This window comes from Melanotaenia boesemani, chromosome 10 (assembly GCF_017639745.1).
Source record: "Melanotaenia boesemani isolate fMelBoe1 chromosome 10, fMelBoe1.pri, whole genome shotgun sequence".
In the NCBI taxonomy this organism is placed as follows: domain Eukaryota; kingdom Metazoa; phylum Chordata; class Actinopteri; order Atheriniformes; family Melanotaeniidae; genus Melanotaenia; species Melanotaenia boesemani.
Genome location: NC_055691.1, coordinates 22,319,216 through 22,342,621, shown reverse-complemented (window position 1 = coordinate 22,342,621; position 23,406 = coordinate 22,319,216). Strand labels below are relative to the sequence as shown.

The 23,406-nt window shown below is 39.7% G+C and overlaps 1 protein-coding gene across 6 annotated transcripts in view; it reads right to left on the bottom strand.

The window, feature by feature from the left end:
- Window positions 1-23,406, bottom strand: part of LOC121647223 (CUGBP Elav-like family member 2) — a 32,914-nt gene that overhangs the window by 8,385 nt on the left and 1,123 nt on the right. For 4 of the 6 annotated variants that reach the window (XM_041996455.1, XM_041996453.1, XM_041996454.1 and 1 more), the window contains exons 2-6: window positions 10,165-10,355; window positions 6,553-6,635; window positions 4,907-4,955; window positions 1,978-2,112; window positions 967-1,046 (exon numbers count right to left, since the gene is read on the bottom strand). In XM_041996455.1, the coding sequence (XP_041852389.1) occupies window positions 967-1,046; window positions 1,978-2,112; window positions 4,907-4,955; window positions 6,553-6,635; window positions 10,165-10,355 (538 nt within the window). Of the gene's footprint in view, window positions 1-966; window positions 1,047-1,977; window positions 2,113-4,906; window positions 4,956-6,552; window positions 6,636-10,164; window positions 10,356-21,366; window positions 21,669-23,406 lie in introns of those variants that run through there. The other 2 variants (XM_041996458.1, XM_041996459.1) reach the window with 2 other exon arrangements.

Here is a 23,406-nt window from a genome sequence, read left to right as displayed (position 1 = left end):
GCATTGCTGAGCCAGGCCACATTCCAAAAGGGGGTATAGGACGATGGTGTAGACAGTGAATCATTTTAGTACTGAAATGAATTTGATCTACAGATAAGCACACAACAGATGGACACATTTCAAAAACGGACATTCAAAAAGAGGATGTCAGCAGACATTAAGAAAAAACTGAAATACAGTACACAGAATTTCACAGACAGTCACATAGTGTTCAGACGGACGCATGGACAAGGCATGCGGTGCATAAGTACTTTGAGAGTTTAGAGCTAGACAGGGACCAGGCTTCTGCACCAGCAGCACCTCCCATGGCAGTGGAGAAATTGGGGAGGACGCAATATAGGGGGAAATTGGTGGCACACCCACTGGGGCCCACATTTAATCTTGTAGGAGGAGTGATATGTTTGGTTGGGCTCCTAATTAGACTTGGTCTGATGCTTCACTGGGGAGCCGCTGACCTAGCTGTCAAATTACTGCTGCTCTACTTCCACAAAGACTCCATTGGCTGTATGAGAGCTCAGGCCCAGTTTTTGAAGAAATCTAATAGGCAGGTTACAGTTGTGTAAGTTAATGTTTTTGTTAATCTGCAATTGACTGAGTGGGTTCTTTTTCCTGTGGTCCAGAATATAGACTCGTGATGGTAGATCATTGGCTAGTCTTTAAAAATATAATCAGAATCACATGAGATGCATTTAGCTCAGCCCAAAATAAGTGGTGACAGCAGTTCTTATGTCCTGTTACCTCTGGATTCTGGAGCTACAATAAAAGGCAATGCTTCAAGTTTAATTCAATTACTTTGCAGACAGCATCATTTTTTAATTAGCAAGAGTGGTTTTGGAAATGACTCATGCTCTGATGAATGGATGCCATTTGCTTGAACAGGCTCTACATCTTTCCAACACAAGGGGGCAGTAAAATGTATGAGGGGAAAAGGGGAAAATGAGAAATAGGTGCTAAGGGGTACAGTACCTCCATAGTTTGAGAGTGATGCATGGTTTTGATTGCATTCTGTGCCATTGCCCTGGTAGCAAATGTGACAAACGCACAGCCTGTAGGGGGGGAAACAATAGGAGAGGGGGGAGGAGGGAGGGAGGGAAGGAGGGACAAGAAGAAACAAAACAAGACAAAAAAGGTTTGGACAACTCGTTATGAACCCCAAAAAAACGACATTACGGTACAGAGAATGGCAACTCCCAAGCACACAGAACCACCCTCACTGGTTAGCACACGAAGAAAAGAACACAACAAGGAGAACAGTAACACGCGTCACATGAGCACAATGATCAACGGATTAAATTGCCATCCAGAGAGGCTCAACTATGTGGTGTCATGGTGAAACAGTCTATGTGATTATTTACACATAAGATGCAGACACATACACATGATTCGCTAAAATAAATAAGGCCTGCAAACATCAAAGACTAGTAAAGCCCATTTGAAATTGTAGTTACGGCGCATATATTAACTAGAAAGCAGAAATACACGGCCAACTATCTGGGGGGGGGGGGGGGGGGGGGTTAATCATATAAACACACAAATCAACACTAGAACCGAGTGCTGACAGCCATCCGAGTCTTTATGCAGCTGAGTGCTATGCAGGAGATGCGACGACAAGCTAATTCCGGTCTTTGTAGTTTGTGATGAAGGAGGTGGTAAAGGAGGAGCTGAGCCGCCTGCCAGCTGAGCCTAGAACACCAGCAGCTAGCAGTTGCCAAGGCAACGGTTCATTGTGCTGGACAGCAAGTGCAGTGGCCCTTCACTGTGATATGAAGAGGCCGATCATTACGGTGTTGGGAAGACAGACTATGGGGATGGAAAGGGTGCTACTAGGAGGTAAATACCAATTCATTTGGGGGTGGCAAGTTCTAAATGAAGTTGGGAGGGGCTTGTATGAATTCTTCATGAGAATATGTTCTCGGCTGTGCTGAGGGTGGCAGCTGTGAGCCCAAGAACAGTGCTTTTACAGTAAAAGCTACCTACCTCTGCTTTGACCATCTGGTCCCCGGAGAATTCGACACTCTTCTATTTGTCCAAAAGACGAGAACATCATTCTGACCTCGTTCTCGCCGTATTTCTTTGAAACCATTCCGACAAAGAGTTTTCTGTCTTCCACCGCTGCAAATAGAAAATAAAAGAGAACCATTGTTAAATTAGATTACAGATGTAATAGTGAGATCAGATCTTGCCGGCTTAATGGAAAAACTCTGCTCACTGCACAAATTCAACTTTTGTGTCCTTTGAACAAAACCTGACTATTTGTGTTTGTTTAAATATCATCCTTTCTTTGATCATACACTGTTGGTACCTTTAAAAGCTGCGATGACACTATACAGAAAATATATATTACTGGCAGATCTCTAGTTTCAGGATATTTCATGGTTTTAAAAGTTTCATAACCATTTTAAATTTACTGTCACAATGTTCCAGATGTATGAGCTAAAGACGACGCACAGAATTCCTAGAGGTTCTGTGCAGCATGGCTGGTGTTAGCAGATGATGTCATGACTAAGGATGTCCCAATACCATTTTTTATCTGTCCTATACCAGTACCTGGGGCTTAGGTATTTGCCTACTATCATTCTTTTACCACTGACTCTCGTATGAACTTAATAGATGTTACGTTCTGAATCAAATAAGTTCAATTTGACATTGGCCCAACCTTTACAGCTATAACAGCTTAAACTCTTCTGAGAAGGCTTTCCACAAGCTTTAGGAGTGTGTTTATAGGATTTTTTTTTACCATTCCTCCAGAAGTGCATTTGTGAGGTCTGACACTGATGTTGGACAAAAGGCCTGGCTCTCAGCCTCCACCCTAATCCATCCCAAAGGTGTTCTATTGGATTGAGGTCAGTACTCTGCAGCCCAGTGAAGTTCACCTACAACAAAATCGCTCATCAATGTCTTAATGGACCTTGCTTTGTGCACTGGTGCACAGTCACGTTGGAACAGGAAAAGGCCATTCCCAAACTGTTTCCACAAAGTTGGGAGCATGGATTTGACTCTTGGTATGCTGAAGCATTCAGAGTTCCTGTACAATGCAGTCAGACAAGTACCATTCCCCTTGCAACTCCAGAGAACATGTCTCCACTGATCCAGAATCCAGTGGCGGTGTTCTCTACACCAGTGGTTCCCAACCTCTTTCCTTGGGGACCCCCTTCATACTAAAAAGCCATGGACCCCGTGCCCCACCCCAGGCTGAAACCATGCTTGGTTTTACGCTTTCAAAAGTGAGATTCTCACCATAAATACTGTATTCTGGCTGAGTCCTGTCCTTTGATAAAGCCAAAGTTATATTATCACATAGCAACTTTTTTTTTTTTTTTAAATTGGGACAATGTTTGGACAGTCACAATGGCTCTGAATGTCCAAAGCCTAGGGGACCCCCCTGTACTGTTCAGGGGCCCCAGGTTGGGAACCACTGCTCTACACCACTGCATCAGACACCATGCTTTGCTTTTGGTGACGTATGGTTTGGATGCTGCTGCTCGGCCGTGGAAACCCAATCCAATGAAGTTCTCTTCACACTGCTCTTGAGCTGATCTGAAGGATACATGAAGTTTGGAGGTCTGCAGCAATCAATTATGCAGACAGCTGCTGACCTTTGTGCACTATGCACCTCAGCATCCACTGACCCCGCTCAGTCATTTTATGGGGCCTACAACTTCGTGGCTGAGTTGCTGTCGTTCCCAATCGCTTCCACTTTGTTATTATACCACTGACAGTTGACTGTAGGATATTTAGGAATGAGGAAATTTGCACAGGGGGACTTGTTGCACAGGTGGCATCTTATTACAGTATCATGCTAGAATTCATTTAGCTCCTAAGAGCGACCCATTCCTTCACAAATGTTTGTAGAAACTGTCTGCATGCCACAATCTTGAAATTGGACTTGAAAGTCACTGGTGTTAAATCTGGCAGCATTCGTACCGCCTCTGGAAACTTCGGCCCTGTCGCCGTTTTGCCAGAGAGATTTTCTAATGAGTAATGACACCAAATATCTAACATAATGTTAAATGTTATCACAGCAGTGACTACAGTGCAGCTGCTTCTCCGCCTACCAGCTCAACACAATTGTCATGCAAGATTGCGTAACTTACTGTGTGTGTGGTTGTGATGGGCAGGAAACAGAATTACGATTCCGTTTCCTTGGTATCAGATAGTGTTTAGACAGAAATACTCGTCGATACCGATCCCATTACTTTTGGCCATATCGGCAAGTATCGGTCCAACTCTAATTCTGACATTATCAATAACGAAATGAAAAAATATTTTATCTCCGAATTGAAACTGAAAATTATGTATATGAGATGTTCTTTGTATTTTGTGTGTATTACACAAACAAGTGTTTTTATACTGTTATACGTTGATGTTAACTCCCCCTTCTGACCTATCGTCCAGTCTCCCCCTTACCGTAGCATTAAAGTGTTTTATCTCAACAAAAAAATTTATCCAATTACAGACTCAGCTTAATGGAACGGTTTTCATCAAGACATTTTAAAAAGTTTTACTTTTTTCTTTCCCGAATGCTTTTTTTTTTTTTTTTTTTTTTAAATTGCCGCATGTCAGTCATTGATGGAAAATTGGTTCGCAATGAAGTTCGGAACTGCAACGTCACTTCACAGCCGTCATACGATATTTACATCCAGTTTATTAAGCCTGTATGGAAGTTAAACATATGAAACCATTCTATTATTACAACCCGGTTTACAGCCCCTCATGACATTAAATAAAATAAAAAAATAAATAAATAAATTTTTGGACTGCCATTTTGCTTAGGTGCTATTGTCAGATGATGATACTGGCCCTGACTCCAACACATTCTCTGATTAAGGCCCCTTTCAAGCCTTAATTTAAAAATCAAATACAGTTATGCCTACTTTTTACACACAGCTAAAATAAAACCACCTACCGCTTGTTTTCTCACTGTCCGCAGGTTTCATCTGGATAGGATGATGCATCTGGGGGGGAAAGAAAATCGTTTTTAGCACCTATCATGATAAACTATGTAGATGCTAGGACTTGTAATCACACATCACAACAGTATCATATCTTCACATCTTCATGCAAGCCGCTTTTGCTCTTTTGTTTCACTCTCCTACGTCCTTTACCACCACTAGAAGATGCTGGCAGGGATCAAATTCTCTATTATTCACTTTCACTTCTAGTTGTAGTATGGACCCTTGATTGAACTTATCAATTCTTCCTGTCAACATCATTTATCTTTTCAATTCCAAGATGCTTGACAGGAAAATTATTTTAGAAACGTTTAAAATGTACAGCAAGTCTTAGAGAAAAAAATATGCCACTTTTCTACCACTTTATCACATACAAATAAAGCCTTCTGTGGCTAATATCAGGAGTGTAAATCTTATTTCAGTTAGAAAAACATTTCTGAATAGGATACTTGTTCCTAAACTGTTTATGCATTAAAAGTGAAAGACCAGCCGCTCTAGAATCTGTCATTTGAAAAGCTATACACAAATTCATCAATAATGCATTAACACATCATGTGATATGAGAAAGTAAAAAATGGTTGTAAGGTGCCTGAGTATGTATTTATGAGAAGTATTGGGTTTGTTTTTGACAATTGCTAAAGAGAAATAGACAGATGGCCTACTCAGTATGGGAACTGGCTAGCATCAGTGACCAACGAGAGAGGGACACAGAAGGTAAAGAGAACAAAAAAAAAAAGGAAAACAAGCTTTTCCAGTCACACAAACTGAACTCAGTCACCTGCAGTTAATGCCACAAACAGTAGGACATGGATCGGGATTTGAGAGCTGAGCTATTGGACCACACTCTATTTGAAATGTCTGGCTGATTGATAGTCTTTCAGTGAAAAGGGCTAGGACTATATACTCTGCCTGCTAAAGTCATCTATCAAACCAGTTCTGTATTTCACTATAACCTCACTGACAGTGGCTCCTTTTTACAACAGACAGGGCTACCGTTTTAATCGACAGCTGAAGTTTGTTATAGGTAATTGATTGGAAAGAGTAATTTAAAACGATTTATAGGCATGACAGATTTGTAAAGGTTTAACAAGCCATTGCACTTATTCCAGCTGAGTGCGCTTTAATCTCACTGGATAAATCAGGTGATGAATTATGTGACCATGCTAAGTCTGACCATTTTCCATTCTTAAGACTTCAACTCATCCTTTTATATACCTCTAAGAATGGAAAATCAAAATGTAGATGTGCATCCATTATTCATAACAGCAAGCATAAATAATTTGTTCCACTTTGTGGTGATTGAGTCCTGTGCCTTGGTGAATAATTGGCCGCATGGCCAAGCCCACTTTACATCATACCTGCATGTGTGTTGGGTCAACTTATTAGATCAGTGTTGAGGTTCAGAGCCGTCCCCGGTGTGGCGTTAGTGATAGTGGAGGCTGAAATATTTCTTGGACCAAACAGGCGTTCAGTGAACCCAGAGCTCATTATCAGCAAGCGTACAGATCACAGCCTACACCAGAAATGTGTGTGTGCGTGTGTGTGCGAGCGTGTTTTTTTTTGGGGGGGGCTAAAAGCAGCCCATGCTGTACTTACTCACCCCACTTAAGGTCTTTATGTTGTGCAGTGCATTCTGGGCCTCCAGTGCAGCTTTTCTTGTATAAAAAGTTACAAAACAGCATCCTGCAGAGTGCAAAAAAAAAAAGACAAACAATGGAAGGAGACAAAAACTACATTAAAAACACAGCACAGAGACAGCAAATGTAACACCCTGACTACTACAAAACAGAAATGATGCGAGGTTAGATGAAAGTTAAGTCTCCACATGTCACGTTTGAAACATATGACTGAATATTCTTGGCACCAACAGTGAGATGGTGCACACCAACCATGCAGTAGCTTGCAGCCAGGACACAAAAGTAATGAGTTAGATGAGGCTGTGACACTGCCGCAGAGAGGACCACAGGTTTAGAAAGCTGTCAGAACACTATGGCAGGTCAACACCGCCCAGGCAGGCCAGTGCACAGAAACATTTGAAAGAGTATTGCTGTATTACATAAGAATCTAATCCCAAACATATATACATGAGGAATGAAAACAGCACAAAGACACAAAAGGAAATAGGAGTGAGAGCAAGGAAAGAGATGGTGGGGGAGGGGAATAAAGAAATGAAAAGCAGGATGGAAAAAAAAAAATCTCATCCTTCCGTCCCAGCAGACCGCCAGTGGCGTTCCAGCCTGTCAGTTTCACTGGGCTGGGGAAGTGGAGCACTGCAGCGTCTCTGACCTACATAGTGTGTATTATTCTGTTACTGGAGCTCCCAGGCCGCGGGGAGGGCTGATGAACTCCAATATGCATCAAGCTGCACTCTTCTCTTTCACAACCAGCTGAACGCTCTCTTTCTCTGCTGCTTATCCTGGACTCTGATTTAGTAGAGCTAAAATAAACCATTCAGAGAGGCGTGATAGTTTATTTTTTCATGAACTGCAGTAGATGTGACCTAAAAACTACCAAAAATTTGATTGCCACAGATCTGTTGAGGGGCAAAGTAAACAACTACATTGGAAATGGGATTATATTCATTTTGACAAACCAAGCAAAAGAATGGGTTACTGCACAAGAACAAGGTGCATGATGCATTACTGTCCAAAAAATGAAAACAAACCACAAATAATCATGCCATCATGTTTTGGTAAAACTGCAATATCCCATTAGAAGTAACTACTACTACTACAAAAAAAAAAAAAAAAAGAGTATAACTAAAATTGAGGGTTGTGGCGCTCAAAAGAAATTCAACTCACAGGGGGGAGAGTCATAGACTGCTGTGATCGGACCTGATTATCTATTAGAATACATTAACATTGCATTAACTTGTCAATAGGCCATCACAGCTGACACTCCAAACTGGACAAGGGAGGAGCTTTGCTTAAAGAAAAAAAAGAAGAAGAAGAAGAAAAAGGAAGCTTTCAGCTCTTCAGCCTTCCTAAAGAAGTGCACAGTGTTGCGTGTACATTTACACGCACAAACACAGAAATGCAAAACAAGCACCATGGAGTTTTTCTGCCTTTAAACACACATGACTTTGGTGCTGTTATAACACCAGTTCAATATACTGATCATGTGCATTTAAAACTTTCCTGTTTACAAGACATGTTCCTGTTTTGGCTTTGACAAAATACAAGGCCCGCCTAGTAAGCCAGTGAGAAATAAACTTATTCTCAACACCTGAAAAGCCCTACAACAACATTTCCAAATGAAATTAAAGAAAAAAATATTGATATGCATGGCAAGACATTGTCTTGCCAGTGATATTGCCCTCTCTAAATTTTTGATAAGCAACTGATGGCAGAAAAGGGCAAGTGAGACTGGAAATGCTAAAACTTGCATAATAATTTCCATAGCATTATTAATCTGGTTTTTTGTGAGAAATTAAGGTTAAACTAATAAAACTCAAAGAATAACCAAACAGCAGATTCTACCAATGATTTTGTAGACTGACAAGGAAGAGCAGCAACAGTTTAGTAGTGCCAGGATCCCTGGACTAACATCTTGACTACAAGCAATTGTTGGCCAGAGGCTTCAACAGCCAAACACCAGGGATTGATGTTAAGGCCTGTTAGAACATAAGTAGAACAGAAAGGTTTCATTTATAAAGACTTGTCGCATCATGTATAGTCCCAACAACCTTAATGGCAAAGTGCAATATTATTGTCTTTAGCCATACTCATCAAGGGAATCAAATTTTAACTGATGCATGACTGTTTCATCAGGGAAACCTGTTAGTTTATTTACCTGCAGTTAGTTACAGGGAACTGAGCATTTCCAGTGGCACTTTGTTGTTCTCTGCAGAGAGCACACCTCCACTACACCATCACCTAATTGCAGCCTAAAATGGATTGCTAAACTTGAACACCATTGACAAAGTGAGTGCAATAACGGATGTTTCAATAGAAAGCTCCAGCTGGCCATTTTTTTTTTTAAAATAGAAAGCCACTTTTAACAGCATGGGGGAAAATATTTTCTTCTACAATACAGTGATCTGAAAAAGGTTATTCAGCACTGAAAAAAAGGTTATTGAAATCATGTTTTCTCTAAGAATAAACAGGTAAAATACATGCACAGACATGCTATGCTGTATATTGCCCAAAGGAACTGTGTTTAAATGTACTGGTACTTAATGTGGCAATGCGAGGGTGTACTGTCCTTAACATTAAACACCTTATCAGCAACGCAGCCTACTGCTAACTGCATGTGTGGTTTAGAGAGGAGAGGATGAATGTGCAACTGTGATGCGTTTAGTTGCCCGTTCTGATCTAGTCCTGTGTATATAGAAAATAAAAATAAATAAAATTTACTTGACTTGAAGGGTGGGGGGCAATTTTTGGAAGTGTTCATGAGCCTGTGCAGTGATGTTCATGACAGAAACATAGCCGTTTTTTAATGCAGTGTTGCAAACCGAGTGTAAACGATGGCTAAACGTTCCTCCAGCTCTATATTTTTAGTACCACTTTTCTAGCCCTTTTGTTGCCCTCATCCCAAAATTGAGAACATTGCTGTCATAAAACTCAAGATGAGCCAGTTTAAATAAAGTATGTCTCACTTTCAATATTTGAGGTTTTCTAAGTTCTACCATTTATAAATTTGTGTAATTTGCAAATAAATTTGAATTGGTAAACAAATGACAATGTTCTTTGCTGTAAACCCATCACTGCTATCCCAGAGGGCTCTAATTCAGCAGCAATGTTGTTCACTACTCCAGCAAATTAAAAGAGTGCTGTTAAAAGAAAAACTTTAAATGACCTGACAACAGGGAATTTTGCTGGTTTACTTAACCCAAAGACCACTTTACTATGAGTCAGAACGCTAAAATTATTCTAGATAAAAAAAAAATAATAATAAAAATACAGACTAACAGATGGACAAGGTTTGAAGAGCCAACTTTCCAGTCATAGGACGACCCTCTCTACCACCTGAGGCCACTTGTGGGCCAACTTCTTCTCAAAGAAATGATACACCATGGTTGGCTGCAACCTGTAGTAGCACTTTGAAAAAGAAGTGGGTGATTAACACCCAGGTTGTAAGTAAGTGACTTCTGAATGCCATCTCAATAAAGTTAGTCACCATCCCACAGTAGTCAAAGAACCGCATTATTATAAAGTGAAATAGACACCCTGCAGCTAGTCAGAAATCTATCATAAAACCTTGATCATACCTTTGCTTTGAGGAGGGTTTTGGGTACGATCACGGAGGATGTTGATCTGGTAAACAGCTCCAAAGGGCTCAAAAAGTTCTTTTAGTTCTGTTTCTGACCAGGAGCGTGGAATCTGTCCCACAAACATCTTGATGGCATCTGGGTCTGGCTGATCCAAGTGCTCCAGTGACCCGTTCATCTTGCTGCCGTTGCTAAGAGAAAAATAAAGAAAATCTGTTATTAATCTATTAAGCTTTGGCAGTATTATTAACGTCTATAGCTGTGATTCTTATTTATGATAATGGTCACATGGGTATGGAAATTTGTTCAAGTGAATCTAAAGAATGCAAGGCTAGTGGTGGATTGCTTAGGATAGTAAAACCACCCAGACGTTTGTTTTCATTATAGGTTCACCAACACCAAAAAGCAAACAAAAGAAACCAAAAAAAAGCACGATTCAACTTTTAAATGAAAGTTGGTACAGACAAATTTTAACATGACCATTTAATATAAATATCTTATCACGAAGTATGTAACAAGTGCTCAAAAGCAAAGAGACAAGTACTATTGTAGAACAAAGTAGGTTGAAGATATTTAAAGTGAAAACCTGAATTTCTGAACAAGACCAACATGTTAATGACTACAAAAACACAAATACTTCACATGAACACAGTCCCAAAACAAGACATTTCTTGTATAAGACAGGACTGTCACAACATAGCAAATCCCACCCAGTACGTCTTTACTGAGTGACCACAGCACAGGTGAACTGTTCCTAGCCTCCTAATTCTCCGACTGCCTGCCCTCAATAAATCTCACCAGGGTTTTAGTTTGGGGGTTCAATGTGAGAATGTTCACCCCCACCCGACCCTTTTGGGGTGTGGCAGTTAACATACCCCAGTGTTAAACCATCCTCCTATGCTTTGCAACCCACTGGACACCACCACGTCCAACTTCCAAGATGAAACACACCTGACATCAGAATGCATGTTCAAAACATGGTGTAGGATCATGAACCCAGCAATGTGCAACTGTTCCACCCTGGCTGCCCCTTGCATTTCACTGGGTACGAATCTAGAGCACTTCAGATTGACCTTTAAGGACTAATACACATGCTCTAAAGTCTAAATGTTTAACAAGATGGGGTTCTGGAGTACAATGGTAAGAATAAATGAAATACTAAACGGTGCCATTTTCTTTTAAGCAAGCCTCAGAGATAAAAGATACCCACCAGTGTACAAACAAGTACAGCCCTTAAGTCTCACACACAAATCAGACAAATGTTTCACTGTAGACCATCAATTCTAAGTAACCTTTATTTAGGGGTGCTGGGGCAGAAAAATGTCAAATACATAAAAGGAATATTTTCAATACACAGAGAAATTCTACAGAAGACAAAAAAGGGAAAGATACGTGAAAAACACTGAAATCATGCTGTGAAAATAGTTTGATGCACACATTCCCAAAATCAACAACTTAAATATTTAAAAAAAAAACATTTATACACAGACCTTTGGACACGAGCCATCCATCTCTTACACATTGAGCCCAGCCGTTCTGCAGAAACACCAAACTCCTTCAGGGACTTAAATGACATGCTAACAAATAACACTTCAGTCTTGTTCGTCTGAAATCCAACTCCCCACCTTTTTTGCTCCCCTGAAAGCTTTCAATATATTTTGAATGATGACAAACGAAAAGAAGCTCTGTTGAAACAAAAAACACTTCTTGTAAAAAAAAAAAAAAAAAAAACGGGGCGAGTAGCCCCCTCCCACCAGCTAGTAACAGCTAAACGAAACAGCACTGCAGAGCTCTAAACCTTCAAGAATCACTAGTTAGCAATCAGAGATTTTGAGCTGCATCTCCTCCTCAGGCGCTTTGGCGATGGTACAGAGAGTAACCTACGGCTTCTTCACCACAGCAGGGGAACAATCACATATTGTTCCCCCATGCTGGAGAACACTATTCTCCGTTCCTCTACAGCACAATGGCCCAAGTCAGAGGGATGCTTTGCAACACACCGAGGGCTTCATCTGCTGAGGCCACAGCCCTGGTGTGTGACACCAGCCAATTTTGCCGATGGTACTCTGACGCCATTTTGCCAAGAGCCTTTTAATCAAAACCCACTGTATAGAAAGCAAACCTCACTTGAAAAACTGGATTTTTCAGAACACCCCTTTTTTAACAGTTTTCTTAGCATTAGTTTAGAAGTCCCTGCAGCCGGGTATAATCTTAAATGAAACTTGTCAGTTACAAAATAAATGCTATTTTTGGCCATGCCACCCATCCTCATATTTTTAGGAAAAGAAAATCAGGATAAAAATAAATAAAATCAATGGAATATTAATGTGTTCACAAAATAATATAGAGACAGGTGGACAGATAGCAATGTCATACCAAAAGCACTGTCATATTGCAACAGTTAAAACTTGTTGAGACAGCTGGGTGGGAGAGTGGGTGGTTATCTCACTATCTAAGAACTGTAACTGACAGCATACCATAACATAACATTTGTTCCTTTTTTTCAGGAAAATGTCACTGCCATTTTTTTATAACAATCTATTTGAGTGATAAACATGTGTAAATAGTTCAAAAGTATGAAATCTGTCATTATATTTTTCCAAATTCCATGTTATCCATTTTTTCCCCTGAATTCTGTGTCTTACTCTGTAACCTTATGTTCCAGGGAATGTGTCTAATCATGTGATGGACTTATAAAATTTTAATAGTTTAATAGGAAAATACCATTTTCTTAAATATTTTAGATCAAAAGGCTTTTCATGACAGTTGCTAGAAAGGAAAGGGGGTAAGAGACACGAGGTAGGTGATCTGCAGCAAAGGGCTTTAGACCGGGATTTCGAACTTGCGATGGCTGCATGGGGCACTGCAGTCTCAATAGCCCATTTCCTTTTTAAAAAAGATTTATTATATGTCTCTCCAACAAGTAGGTTTTTTTTGTTTGTTTGTTTTAACTTTACATATTTCCATTACATATTTCCTGTGGATCTTCTTCAGGACAGCCCCCAGCTGCAGCTCAAACTGAGCTTTAATTTTTTTCTAGACACTTAGGGTGGCTTTAAAAGGAACCCTGGCTATTAACACATTTTGGCCTTAACATGTAGTTATTGACCTTTTTTACTAAACGTTTCCGGCTCGTGACAATTCCTAATTACTTTAAAAATCGTATGTGTTTTCAATGTTTCTAAACTACGGAGGTCGCCATTATTTTACTTGAGCAATGCATTCGGGGAGATTACGTTTAAGAATTGAGCTTTAAACTAGAATACATGGGGCAAAGGCAAATGCTACTTGTTTGTGGTAAGATTTTTTTCTTAAATCGTGGAACCAATTCTGCACTGAGCTGCTCTTGGTTTCAGTTTCCAGTCAAAAGGAAAAAGCAAAAACAGCAATGTGAGTAGAACTTCTCATAGATCCACATTTATGTTCTCCACACTTGCCTAAAACATACGGAATATAAACAATGGCGTTGTATGAGTGAAATTAATTGTTCAAAATTATTAAAGACTGTAGAGAGAGGAGTGTTAATAATATGTTTTTATAGTTGAAGCTAATGTTTATCAAACTAGGTTTATTGTCGCTACTAGCCAGACTTCCCTTTAACTTTTTGGATCTTTAGCTGTCGCTGACTACCTGGAGGAGACGCAAGTCCTGCAAGCGCAGGTGACATCACACTAGGGCTGGACGATAATTTCATAACATATCGATCGATAGACATGTGGTGCGATAGAAAAAAAAAAAAAAAAAAAAAAAAGAGGAGGAGGGGGGGGGGGGGGGGTGTCAATAAAAAGTTCAATGGAAAAAAGCAGAGCAGTTCCCCTTTTCCATTAAAGCCTATCATGTAGCTTAATACTACAGTCATTACTTCCTCCCAATCACAAACGCAGACCCAGGCTTACTCCATCACCAAGCCCTCACCCTCTCAAACCATAACACAGCACTTGTACTGCAAAAGATGTCAAAGCAAGGAATGGCAGAGGAAACTGTCCCAAAAGAAGGAGGTCGGGGATGAGGAAAAGAAACAAACCACAGTGATGCTAGGCTGAAGGATGAGTTGATTTTTGCCTATTTGTTTTGTTCTTGCTGTGTGGTGTTTGTGTACATGGTAGCCTAGTCCTACCAGTTTCTTAGCTACCTAAAACTGGTAGTGTGCTATTCTGTTTATTTCTTTGTTTTATTTATTTTCATCCAGGGTTATCTTATCTATTTAGTTATCAGATTTTCTGATCATTTTAGTCTATTCTTTAGGTTTGTCAGTATTTACTGATGTCACTCAGGTCTCAAGTTGATTTCAGTTCTGGTAAAAAGTGGGTTAAATATGAATTCACAGTGTGCGTTTTTTTATTTTATTAAATGTAGGTCATTAAGCAGCACTTTGTACATTTTAATTTTTTGATAATTATCAATATCAACATGTTTTTTTTCTATTTCACACACAGAGTGACCGTGTCCTGCTTTTCTAGTCCATTTAGCTCAGACACCGTGGAAAACTTCCACGGGTAAACAGAAAATACACTCATATGAGCAAATTCCACGTTATTTTGCATTTTACAACAGAATTTCCATTTTTATTGCCAAAATTTGTGATTCTGTCACCACCGATCCAGAGAGATTTTAAACAAAAAAAAAAAAAAAAAAAACTGATGTGATGGATCGATTTCACAAGTCTGCATGGTAGCTGGTAACTCACTCGTGATCCTGCTGTGAAGGTCTGACTCCCACTGTACGGCCAAAAATTATCAACTCAGTTGTGCTTATCAGAAACTGTGGTCCATCACTGCCTGTAGGACAGTTTTCTCCAATGCAGCAAAGCGCTTTATACTGAATCCATTAATCATTACTTCCTCATTCATACCTGGCGACGGTAAGCTATATGTGTAGCCATGGTTGCCCTGGGGCAGACTGATGGAAACGTGGCAGCCAATACGTCCCAAAGGCCTCTCCGACCACCGTTTATACACATTTATACACTAACGATGCTGACACTGGAGGCAAGGAGGGTAAAGTGTCTTGCCCAAAAACACAACGACACACTGACTGGTGGAGCGGGATTCGAACCGCCAACACTGTACAAAGCAAATCTTTCCTGTTGTAGTACCTCACAGGATTGTTTCTGGAAGAAAATAGTATTTGCTGGATGCAACTTCTGTACGTGTATTACTACAAGCTCAGAGCACTATGGGTAGACACCGTCTTCTGGCACTGGGAAAGGTGATGCATCACATCAGGGCCTGAAATTAATTTTTAAAAACGGGGTGAAATTCTCTGTGGAGATATTACCAGTCAGCTTAACTACAGGTCGTCCAGTGTCCTACTCGGACCTCAGATTATCACGCAGCTTCCATTTGTCGTCTCTTTCTCCTTTCTTAGTCGTTATCTTCGATAGCTCTCGTCTCACCTCCATGCTCTTGACCTGCTCACACATCAGTCTTTAGTAAACAGGTATAAAAACTATATTCAGTGTTGTAATGTGTTGACTCTTTCAGCTGCATCAGTGTAATAAGTAATTCACCTCCATACTCTAGTGTATCCTCTGTTTCCTCTACTTAATCTCTTTTTTTTAAATCCTCTGTTGTGCTGTTCACCTGATTTTAGGAGTTCCTTAAGAGGTTTTGTTTAAATCTCATAATCTTTGTATCTTCATGAGTTACTTGGTGTTACTTATGGTGGATTTCTCCATTATTAAAGGAAAACAGGACTTTTAGCACAGCTTGTCAATATCTTTCACAAGTCTACCAGTAAATTCTTAGCGTATTTCTGACAGACCTTTATTTCATTCATGTGGCTACCGTAGATTGGCATTTCTGGAACGATTAACCTCTTTCAGAAATTTAACAAGATGAGAAAAAAATTGCATTAGCCAATTTATTTAGTAATAAAAATCATTTGGTGACATTGATAGACTGAAAAGAAAAACAAAAAAAAAGCACTAAGGCCACATATTCTTAAATTGTGTACACAATCGCTCATTAATCAACAACCCAGTAAGCCATGTATATGTTGAACCAGTTAGCCTGAAACTTGGTACCGGCGCTACAATAATACTGACATCAGCACAACTACTAGTGGTGATCTTTCTTCTGTTTTTACCTTTAGACGATGTGTGGTTAATTAAACCAATTAAAGCAGCCATCCACGAATGGATCGTCTTACCTGCGGGAAATTTGCCCAAAACATTTGGTTTACCAGAAGGAGTGTCACTGTGACAGCAGAGGGAACTCTGGGTTTAGAGAGAGAAGGAGCGTGCGCTGAATCTGTAGCAGAAGTCCTCTTCTGCACACTATTATCACACTGCTGAAATGGTATGTGGGAATTTCCCGCATTATAAGTGCTAAATTTGTGGGAATTTATTATATTTTCCACAATTCCAGCAATTCCGACTTGACAACTCCACCTTGGCCCTTTCACAAATCACAAGATCCGCAACAAAGGCACTTCAGTCCCAGATTAAAAAGGTTTGTAAAATGGGTCATAGTATTCCTGCATGCTAAAATAATAATCAATACAAAATTATGTCATGTGGCTGTCAGACCTGTCACACTGCATGCAAACATGGACTAGCTGCAATTTGAGAAAATTTTTATACTTGGCTACATAACAGACTAACTATTCAACTCCACTGCAATGAAGCAACATGTCACTCAATGTCACAAAAAAATAACTTACAAATGACCACTCATCACAGCCTCATTCCATACAATAATTTTACTGTTCTGCCCTTCTTTCTAGTAAATATCAAATAAAAGGACAAATAAGCATACAAAAACAAGTTGGTGGTGTATTTTCCGATTAAAAAAAAAGGAATCAAAAGGTTTAACACCAAAAAACAGTCAGAAAACAGAGATAAAGTCTTTTGCTGTTCTTTTAAAAACAGCCCAGTGTTGTGGCAGTTCGCCGCACCCTGAGATGCCCTGCAGCAGCTGACAAGTCATCCAAAGCCATGACAGTCGCATGCTTACTGCTGCACCACCGTAAAAACAGGTGATTTATATGGACCATGTGTGTCTTCTGGTGGTGAGCTCTGACCGCCCAAGTATGTCAGGGACACCTTCACTGTGTTCATAATAGAAAAACAGCCAATTAACTTGGTTATATGCATGATTCTGTAGGCTCAGCCCAAGTCTGGACATTATTCATCCACAAACCACTTTGGGCCACAACAAAACACACACGTCACAAAACTCAAACGGATCAAGTTTTTTATGGCCAAAAAATTGTGGGCCCATTTTGAGAAATGCACTTTAACTTGCTTCTGTGCCTTAGGCTGTTGGCAATCACATGTGGGGGGGGAATAAAAATAAATAAAAGAGTCATCTATAACAGCTGTTTGCTGCCAACACTCTCCAGTTCTTTCAGGAAACCAATGACCATATAAGCTGATTCAGTGAGACACAGAATGCCTCTAATGCTGTGGTAATATCTCTGACAGCTGTCAAGTAGAAAGAAAAGGCCATCTCTTCTAGCTTCATCTATTTTAACAGCTCCTACATGAAGAGGCAGAATATTCTTAGACTGGTGACAGTTTCAAAGGCTTGTAATAAAATATTCTTCTGATCTTTCTGACAGACTTCAAGTTGTAACTTAGAAAACTAGCCACATACAAGAGGCGCAGAATAGTTGCAAGAATCACTTACTCATGTTTTGTCAAAAAGACCAGCAACAAAATGTATTTTTCTTCAACTGAGAAAGCAGAAAGGAATTATTTCTTAGTAGATTGCAGATTTGCAATATCTCTATGGCAAAGACATTAAAACATTTGCCTGCTGATATTAACTCCAATTCAGCTCAAAATGGCCTAATTTCATTGTTGCATTTCCCCTGATAAAGAGAGACAGGCTCTATCAGCCTCTGAATGGGCTGCATGTTAACAGACGGTCAGCATCTGATGACAAGACCTGCACCATTAGCTGCATAATCACTCCAAGTGTCCCTGGTGATTATGGATGACGATATTAAAATAAAGCTTGTGAGCCAACAGTCAAACACCCAACTGAATATGAGGAAAAAATTAACAGCTTCAGGTGCAGCTTTGCACCACTAACACATCTCTAATGAGGAGACAAACAGCATACTAAAGACAGCAATTGCACTTGATTACTTTGTGTTTTCTTTCCCCAACACATTCAGCCAACCATTACCCAAGGCTGTGATATGAAACTGAGGACCTTAAATACAAAACATTCCTTAATGAAACAGTCTCCTGATTTTGGTTTATCCTCATAAATGCTGCCTGTTTTCCTGTAGCTGCATCTGCAATCAGTACCTCATTCACCACTCCCTATATTATAGGCAGTTGTTTACAACTGCCTGTGTTCTGGGATTGTCAGAAAATACAGCAAATGGCACACTTGGAGCATTTGGAGCTTTATGCAATGCAGAAAGTTCTTGCATCAAATGTTAGTGAAGTCACTTTAAAAAAGGCCAGCCAACAATATACAATAATATAGACGAGTGAATGATTCCACACAGAGCACAGATGTGTTTTGCTCCACAAAAGGAATTCTTAAGATGTTCTCCTGTTGTGACATGCTAAAGCTACACTTGGCATACTCCACTTAAGTTCCTTTTAAACTATACAGCCGTCTCCATCTTTTGTAGAAAACAGACACTAGCTTCTGTCTTAGCCATACTAGAAACATGCATAATAAACCAATATCAGTTACATATTTATAAGCTTAAACATCCTGCAGTCTAGTCTACTTAAATATATAGAATATAATTTATTGTGCTTCATATCTCAAGAGTAGACTTTAATAACAGCAAAATAATGATCATTATTCATCTGAAAGCGTTTGGTGTTATGCAACTTTCAATATCTGTTTGTGAAGTTAGCAGAATTTACTCAACCTTCGATCAAACCACCCCACACTGGAGATAGAGGACATGATTATGAGTGTTTCAAGGCTGTATGTGGCTCCAGGGCGGCCAGCATTGCAATTATAGCCTCAAAAAATAAGCAGCAGGAAAAGAGACAGATGACAGCCCAGATCAGAACCCTCCTCTTGCCCTTCAACATCTGGTTGTATCACACTTAGCCACCTTCACAGCCAAGAGAGGTGGTAGAACAGCTGGGCATAACGGCTTCTGAACCCAATGCCAAGATCCTTCACTTCACACTGATCAACGACTCACCATCCACAACAAAAGGGATCACCGTGACACTTAGCTTACTGACATAGCACTATGGTCACACTGGCTGCCAAAGGATCACATTTAAGCCCTGATAGTCTCTTTTACTGTCAACAAGCAGACAGATAAATCAAACACAACTCTGTCAAGATCTTATCACCACTTCAAGTCACACAAACAAGATAATTCTTTAAATAATAAGAAAAAAATTCATTAACACAAGTCAACAAAAATGAAAAACAAACAAAAAACTAAAGGCAGAACATAACTGAAGTAAAAACTGTTCTCTTTAGTACTTAAATTATTATTTTTTCATTAAATAAGCTCGGGGGATGGGGGGCTACAGCCACTTAATCTTTAAGATTAGGCTAAAAACATTTCAGTGGCAAATTTCCTGATGTATTTTAGTTACAACTGAGTTGAATTGAGGCAAACATGCAGATCAAGATCATGTCTTTGCAGCCCAGCACACAAAACATACTATCAATATAATCACAAAACTATTAGGTGTTTGAGAAAACAGCCTAAGAAATATTTGATGAACTTTCCTCAAAGTGAGACATTACATGCAAAAAAATAAAAATAACAGACATTGAAAACCTAATGTCTCAAGTATTAAAATGTTTCTTTTTTGACTAACTTTACACAAAAAGCTGTCTTTATCTAAATTACCTGCTGTAAGTCGCAGAAATATATAGTAGTTGAAATCTTTATTTGCAAATGACAGCTATACAGTTTTAAAATAACTATGGGGCAGATATTTCTAAGCCTGGAGCATTTACATAAGCCAAACTTAACAGTTCCCCTTGCCAAGTTTCATATTTGTCCTAAATGTATATGCAAATTAGCCGTTTTAGCAGAATTACCTTGATAAAAGTAAAATAAAAAACAATAAAAACTGCCTATAGTAATCAATCTGCTAGATAAGTTTAATTGTGATACCCTTTAGTTAAAAAAAAAAACGTACCTTACCTAAGTATCTTGCTTGGAGAGCAGGCGCATAACATAAAAAGCCTATATCCATTTTGCTCAATGGGGATAACACTCTTCTTACACTGCAAACATTTAAATGTCCAAAAGTCTTGAAAAATGCGTTTATGAGTTTTGGTAATGTTCCTGTCAAACAGGATTTACTGGTGTTATGTGGACAGGATTGTTGGTGACTGTTTCTCCCCCCTACTTGTTAACATGCCATGTCACAAGATTTCCATTAATGGATTAATTATGTAGCAACCCACGTGCCGTTGAGAATAAGCACACCACATCCAACATGGAAGGGTGCAACGATATCTGTGAGCTGCTGCTAACAATGTTAGCACAACTGGGAGTGTGTCAAGCAATAAGAGCTGATACCCCATGTGCTGTCCACACACGGCTTGTTCATCTTGCTGAGCTTGGCCAATAAAAAAAACTGTAAAATTAAGTCAACCTTAGGTAGACTACTGCACGTATTCAAAGTTTAAAATCAACTTTATAGGGTTGCTCTGCAGCACTTCCCCATGAACCGACATTTAACACCTACCGTTTCGCTCGGCCACACTTGAACGCCAACTTGTTCACTTGTTCTACATAAAGCATCAGACAAGAAGACAACGCCGCTTCTTCAACTACTGTAACACAAATAGATATAAGGGACGCTGTTTAGACAAGCTAGTAAAGGTTGTTTTTCTTAACTGATACCGAAACGTGTGATCTCCGGAAGCACATGTCACTTGACTATTACAGCGCCCAGCGTAGTGTCGAATAACATCGCTAGCTTACTGCGTTTACTCTTATAGCAATGCGTGTTAGCGCACAGATTATGTTCTGTTGCAGTTAGAAGTGAGGCCGTATTTAATATAACCATCACACATCGTGGTTGCATCCTTTTTGTGCAACTTTGACAAACAACTTGAACTCAGGTGAGTGACCCGTCACTGTTCAACCGACTAGCAACATTAGCATCCGAGTAAGCTAACATTAGCCAACTCCCAACTCGCCCTCAACTGTGTTGTTTGCTTAAAACACCCAGAAACGTTTGTATCTATGGAGAGGCGAGAAGGCAACACTACAGAAATCGATAGCAGAACTACTTACATTGTGTCGCTCGAAGTCATTAACCGACTTTCGGAAAGAGGGAGGAAATCCAGGTTGTACGTCGAAGTCATGCTCAAAACAACGTCGAACAATGAGAAGCGACGCCCGCACAGTGCGAGAGGCTCAACTCCTGCGAGACGACGAGAAGACGAAGCAGAGCAGGTGCAGAGGGGGGGGAGGCGTCTTCCTCTTCAAAGCTGCATAAGAGAGGGAACCGGCGTCTGCTATACTCCTTCCTCCGCTTTCTCCCTCGTCCTCAGAGTGAAATAAACTCAGGCAAGCCGCTGTCTTGCTGCTCAGTGAGCTGCAGTAAACTAGAGGCGTGGCTTTATAAAAAAAAAAAGTCTGAAACCACGCTGCTCAAGGCAACGGCCCTTCTGCCCCGATATCACAATTGCTGGATGTTCCTGTAGAGTCCACACGTGGTACTCTACGGAGAGTTTACTGACCTATTTGTAGTTTATTACCTGCTGCAGCATCGCTTGTATTGTTATAATGGTATATACTCCACAGCCTTGTAGAAAAATGGCCTGAAATTGTTTATGAAAACATCAGAGTATAAGCAGTGTGTTCATGCTGCTGTTGAAGATGAAGCTAGTTTGAATAATTTACAGTATAACAAAGAGGGATAAAGAGAAGGTCGTGGATAAAAAAAGAACAAAGGGACAGAAATAACATCTACCAGATCTCTCCAATTTTTAGACTTCTCCAAGCTTAGGTAGTTGGTGATACATTGGATCATTGCTTATTTGTTATAATGAAACCAATGGAGCTGGACTCTGAAATCAGATGTCATAAAGGTCGAAAACCACAAGTTTGGTAAAAAAAAAAAAAAAAAATAGAAAGTTTTAAAATCGTATTACATTATTTATTGTGTAAAAACAACAAAAAAGCTTGTGAAACTTAGATCTAACCACTGGTTGTGAACGGATGATAGCCTGTGGGTGAGTTACGGTTCCCATGATACCAATTTAAAAGCCAATAAAAATGTTTAAATATAGTATCCATTGTCCATCAAGCTTAGTTTTTTTCCTCCTGTTTCCATATTACCCTAACACTCTAAATTAGCCCCATGGCTTTTTTTGTTATCTGATTACATAAAGTAAATATAGTTATCTTGTTATCTCACATTGCAAGCTAAATGTAGTTTTTCTTGCTCTCTCTTTTTTTTGCTTTCCCCAGGGTCATAGGTCATACACCCCTTTGTGCAGCCCTGTTGTTTCTCTGGGGGAGGGGGAGTCTGTCTTTCTTTTGTTGTGCTGGACTTGCTGGGTGAGGCCTCTGCACATGGAGGGGAATGTTGGGTGGGTGGGTGAGGGGTTATCAAGTATGGTTTTCCAAAGCAGAGAGACAGGAGGGGGCTAGTTCAAATATCAACCCATTCATTACTCCTCCAGCAGCTGCACAATTCTAAAATATTATTCATAGCAAATATTAAGAAACACCTCATTTATTAAATCCGACCTAATCCTTGTATCCATAGCAATTTAAAAGGAACCTGGCACCAGTACAGAATATGCTCTATTAAACAGTGCCTGAAAGAGGTTTACGTGTGTGTGATCATGCAAGCTATTTTATACATACAGAGAAGCCCACCAAGCTTCATGCATTACCATTAAACTCAAGGGGCTGCTATAAAAAGGCAGTGTAAACCTTTCTGGGGAATCAGCTTTTATTAAGATGGAGGTTAAATATCCTAATGTCATCCCATCTATAGTTGTCCACATATTTTCTTTGACTCAATTAGATCTGTAGGGCATTACTGAATAGATTTGCTATTAAAAGGAGCAGGATTTTTTCAAAGGAGCAGCTGTTTCCTGTGTGGATAGAACACAGTTATCTGCACAGTATTTCAACACCTACTCTTTGGCACGCTTTTTTGTTTTCTAAGAGATGTTTGATGGAGAGAATTTCATGAGCCAATGTTTAGTTGGTGGCACCTTCTAATACTTAATTCTTAATCTCAGATTATTACTACTGTAATCCCATCTTAATCCTCTACATGCACCATGCTTTGTTTACATCAAACATTTCTCCCCT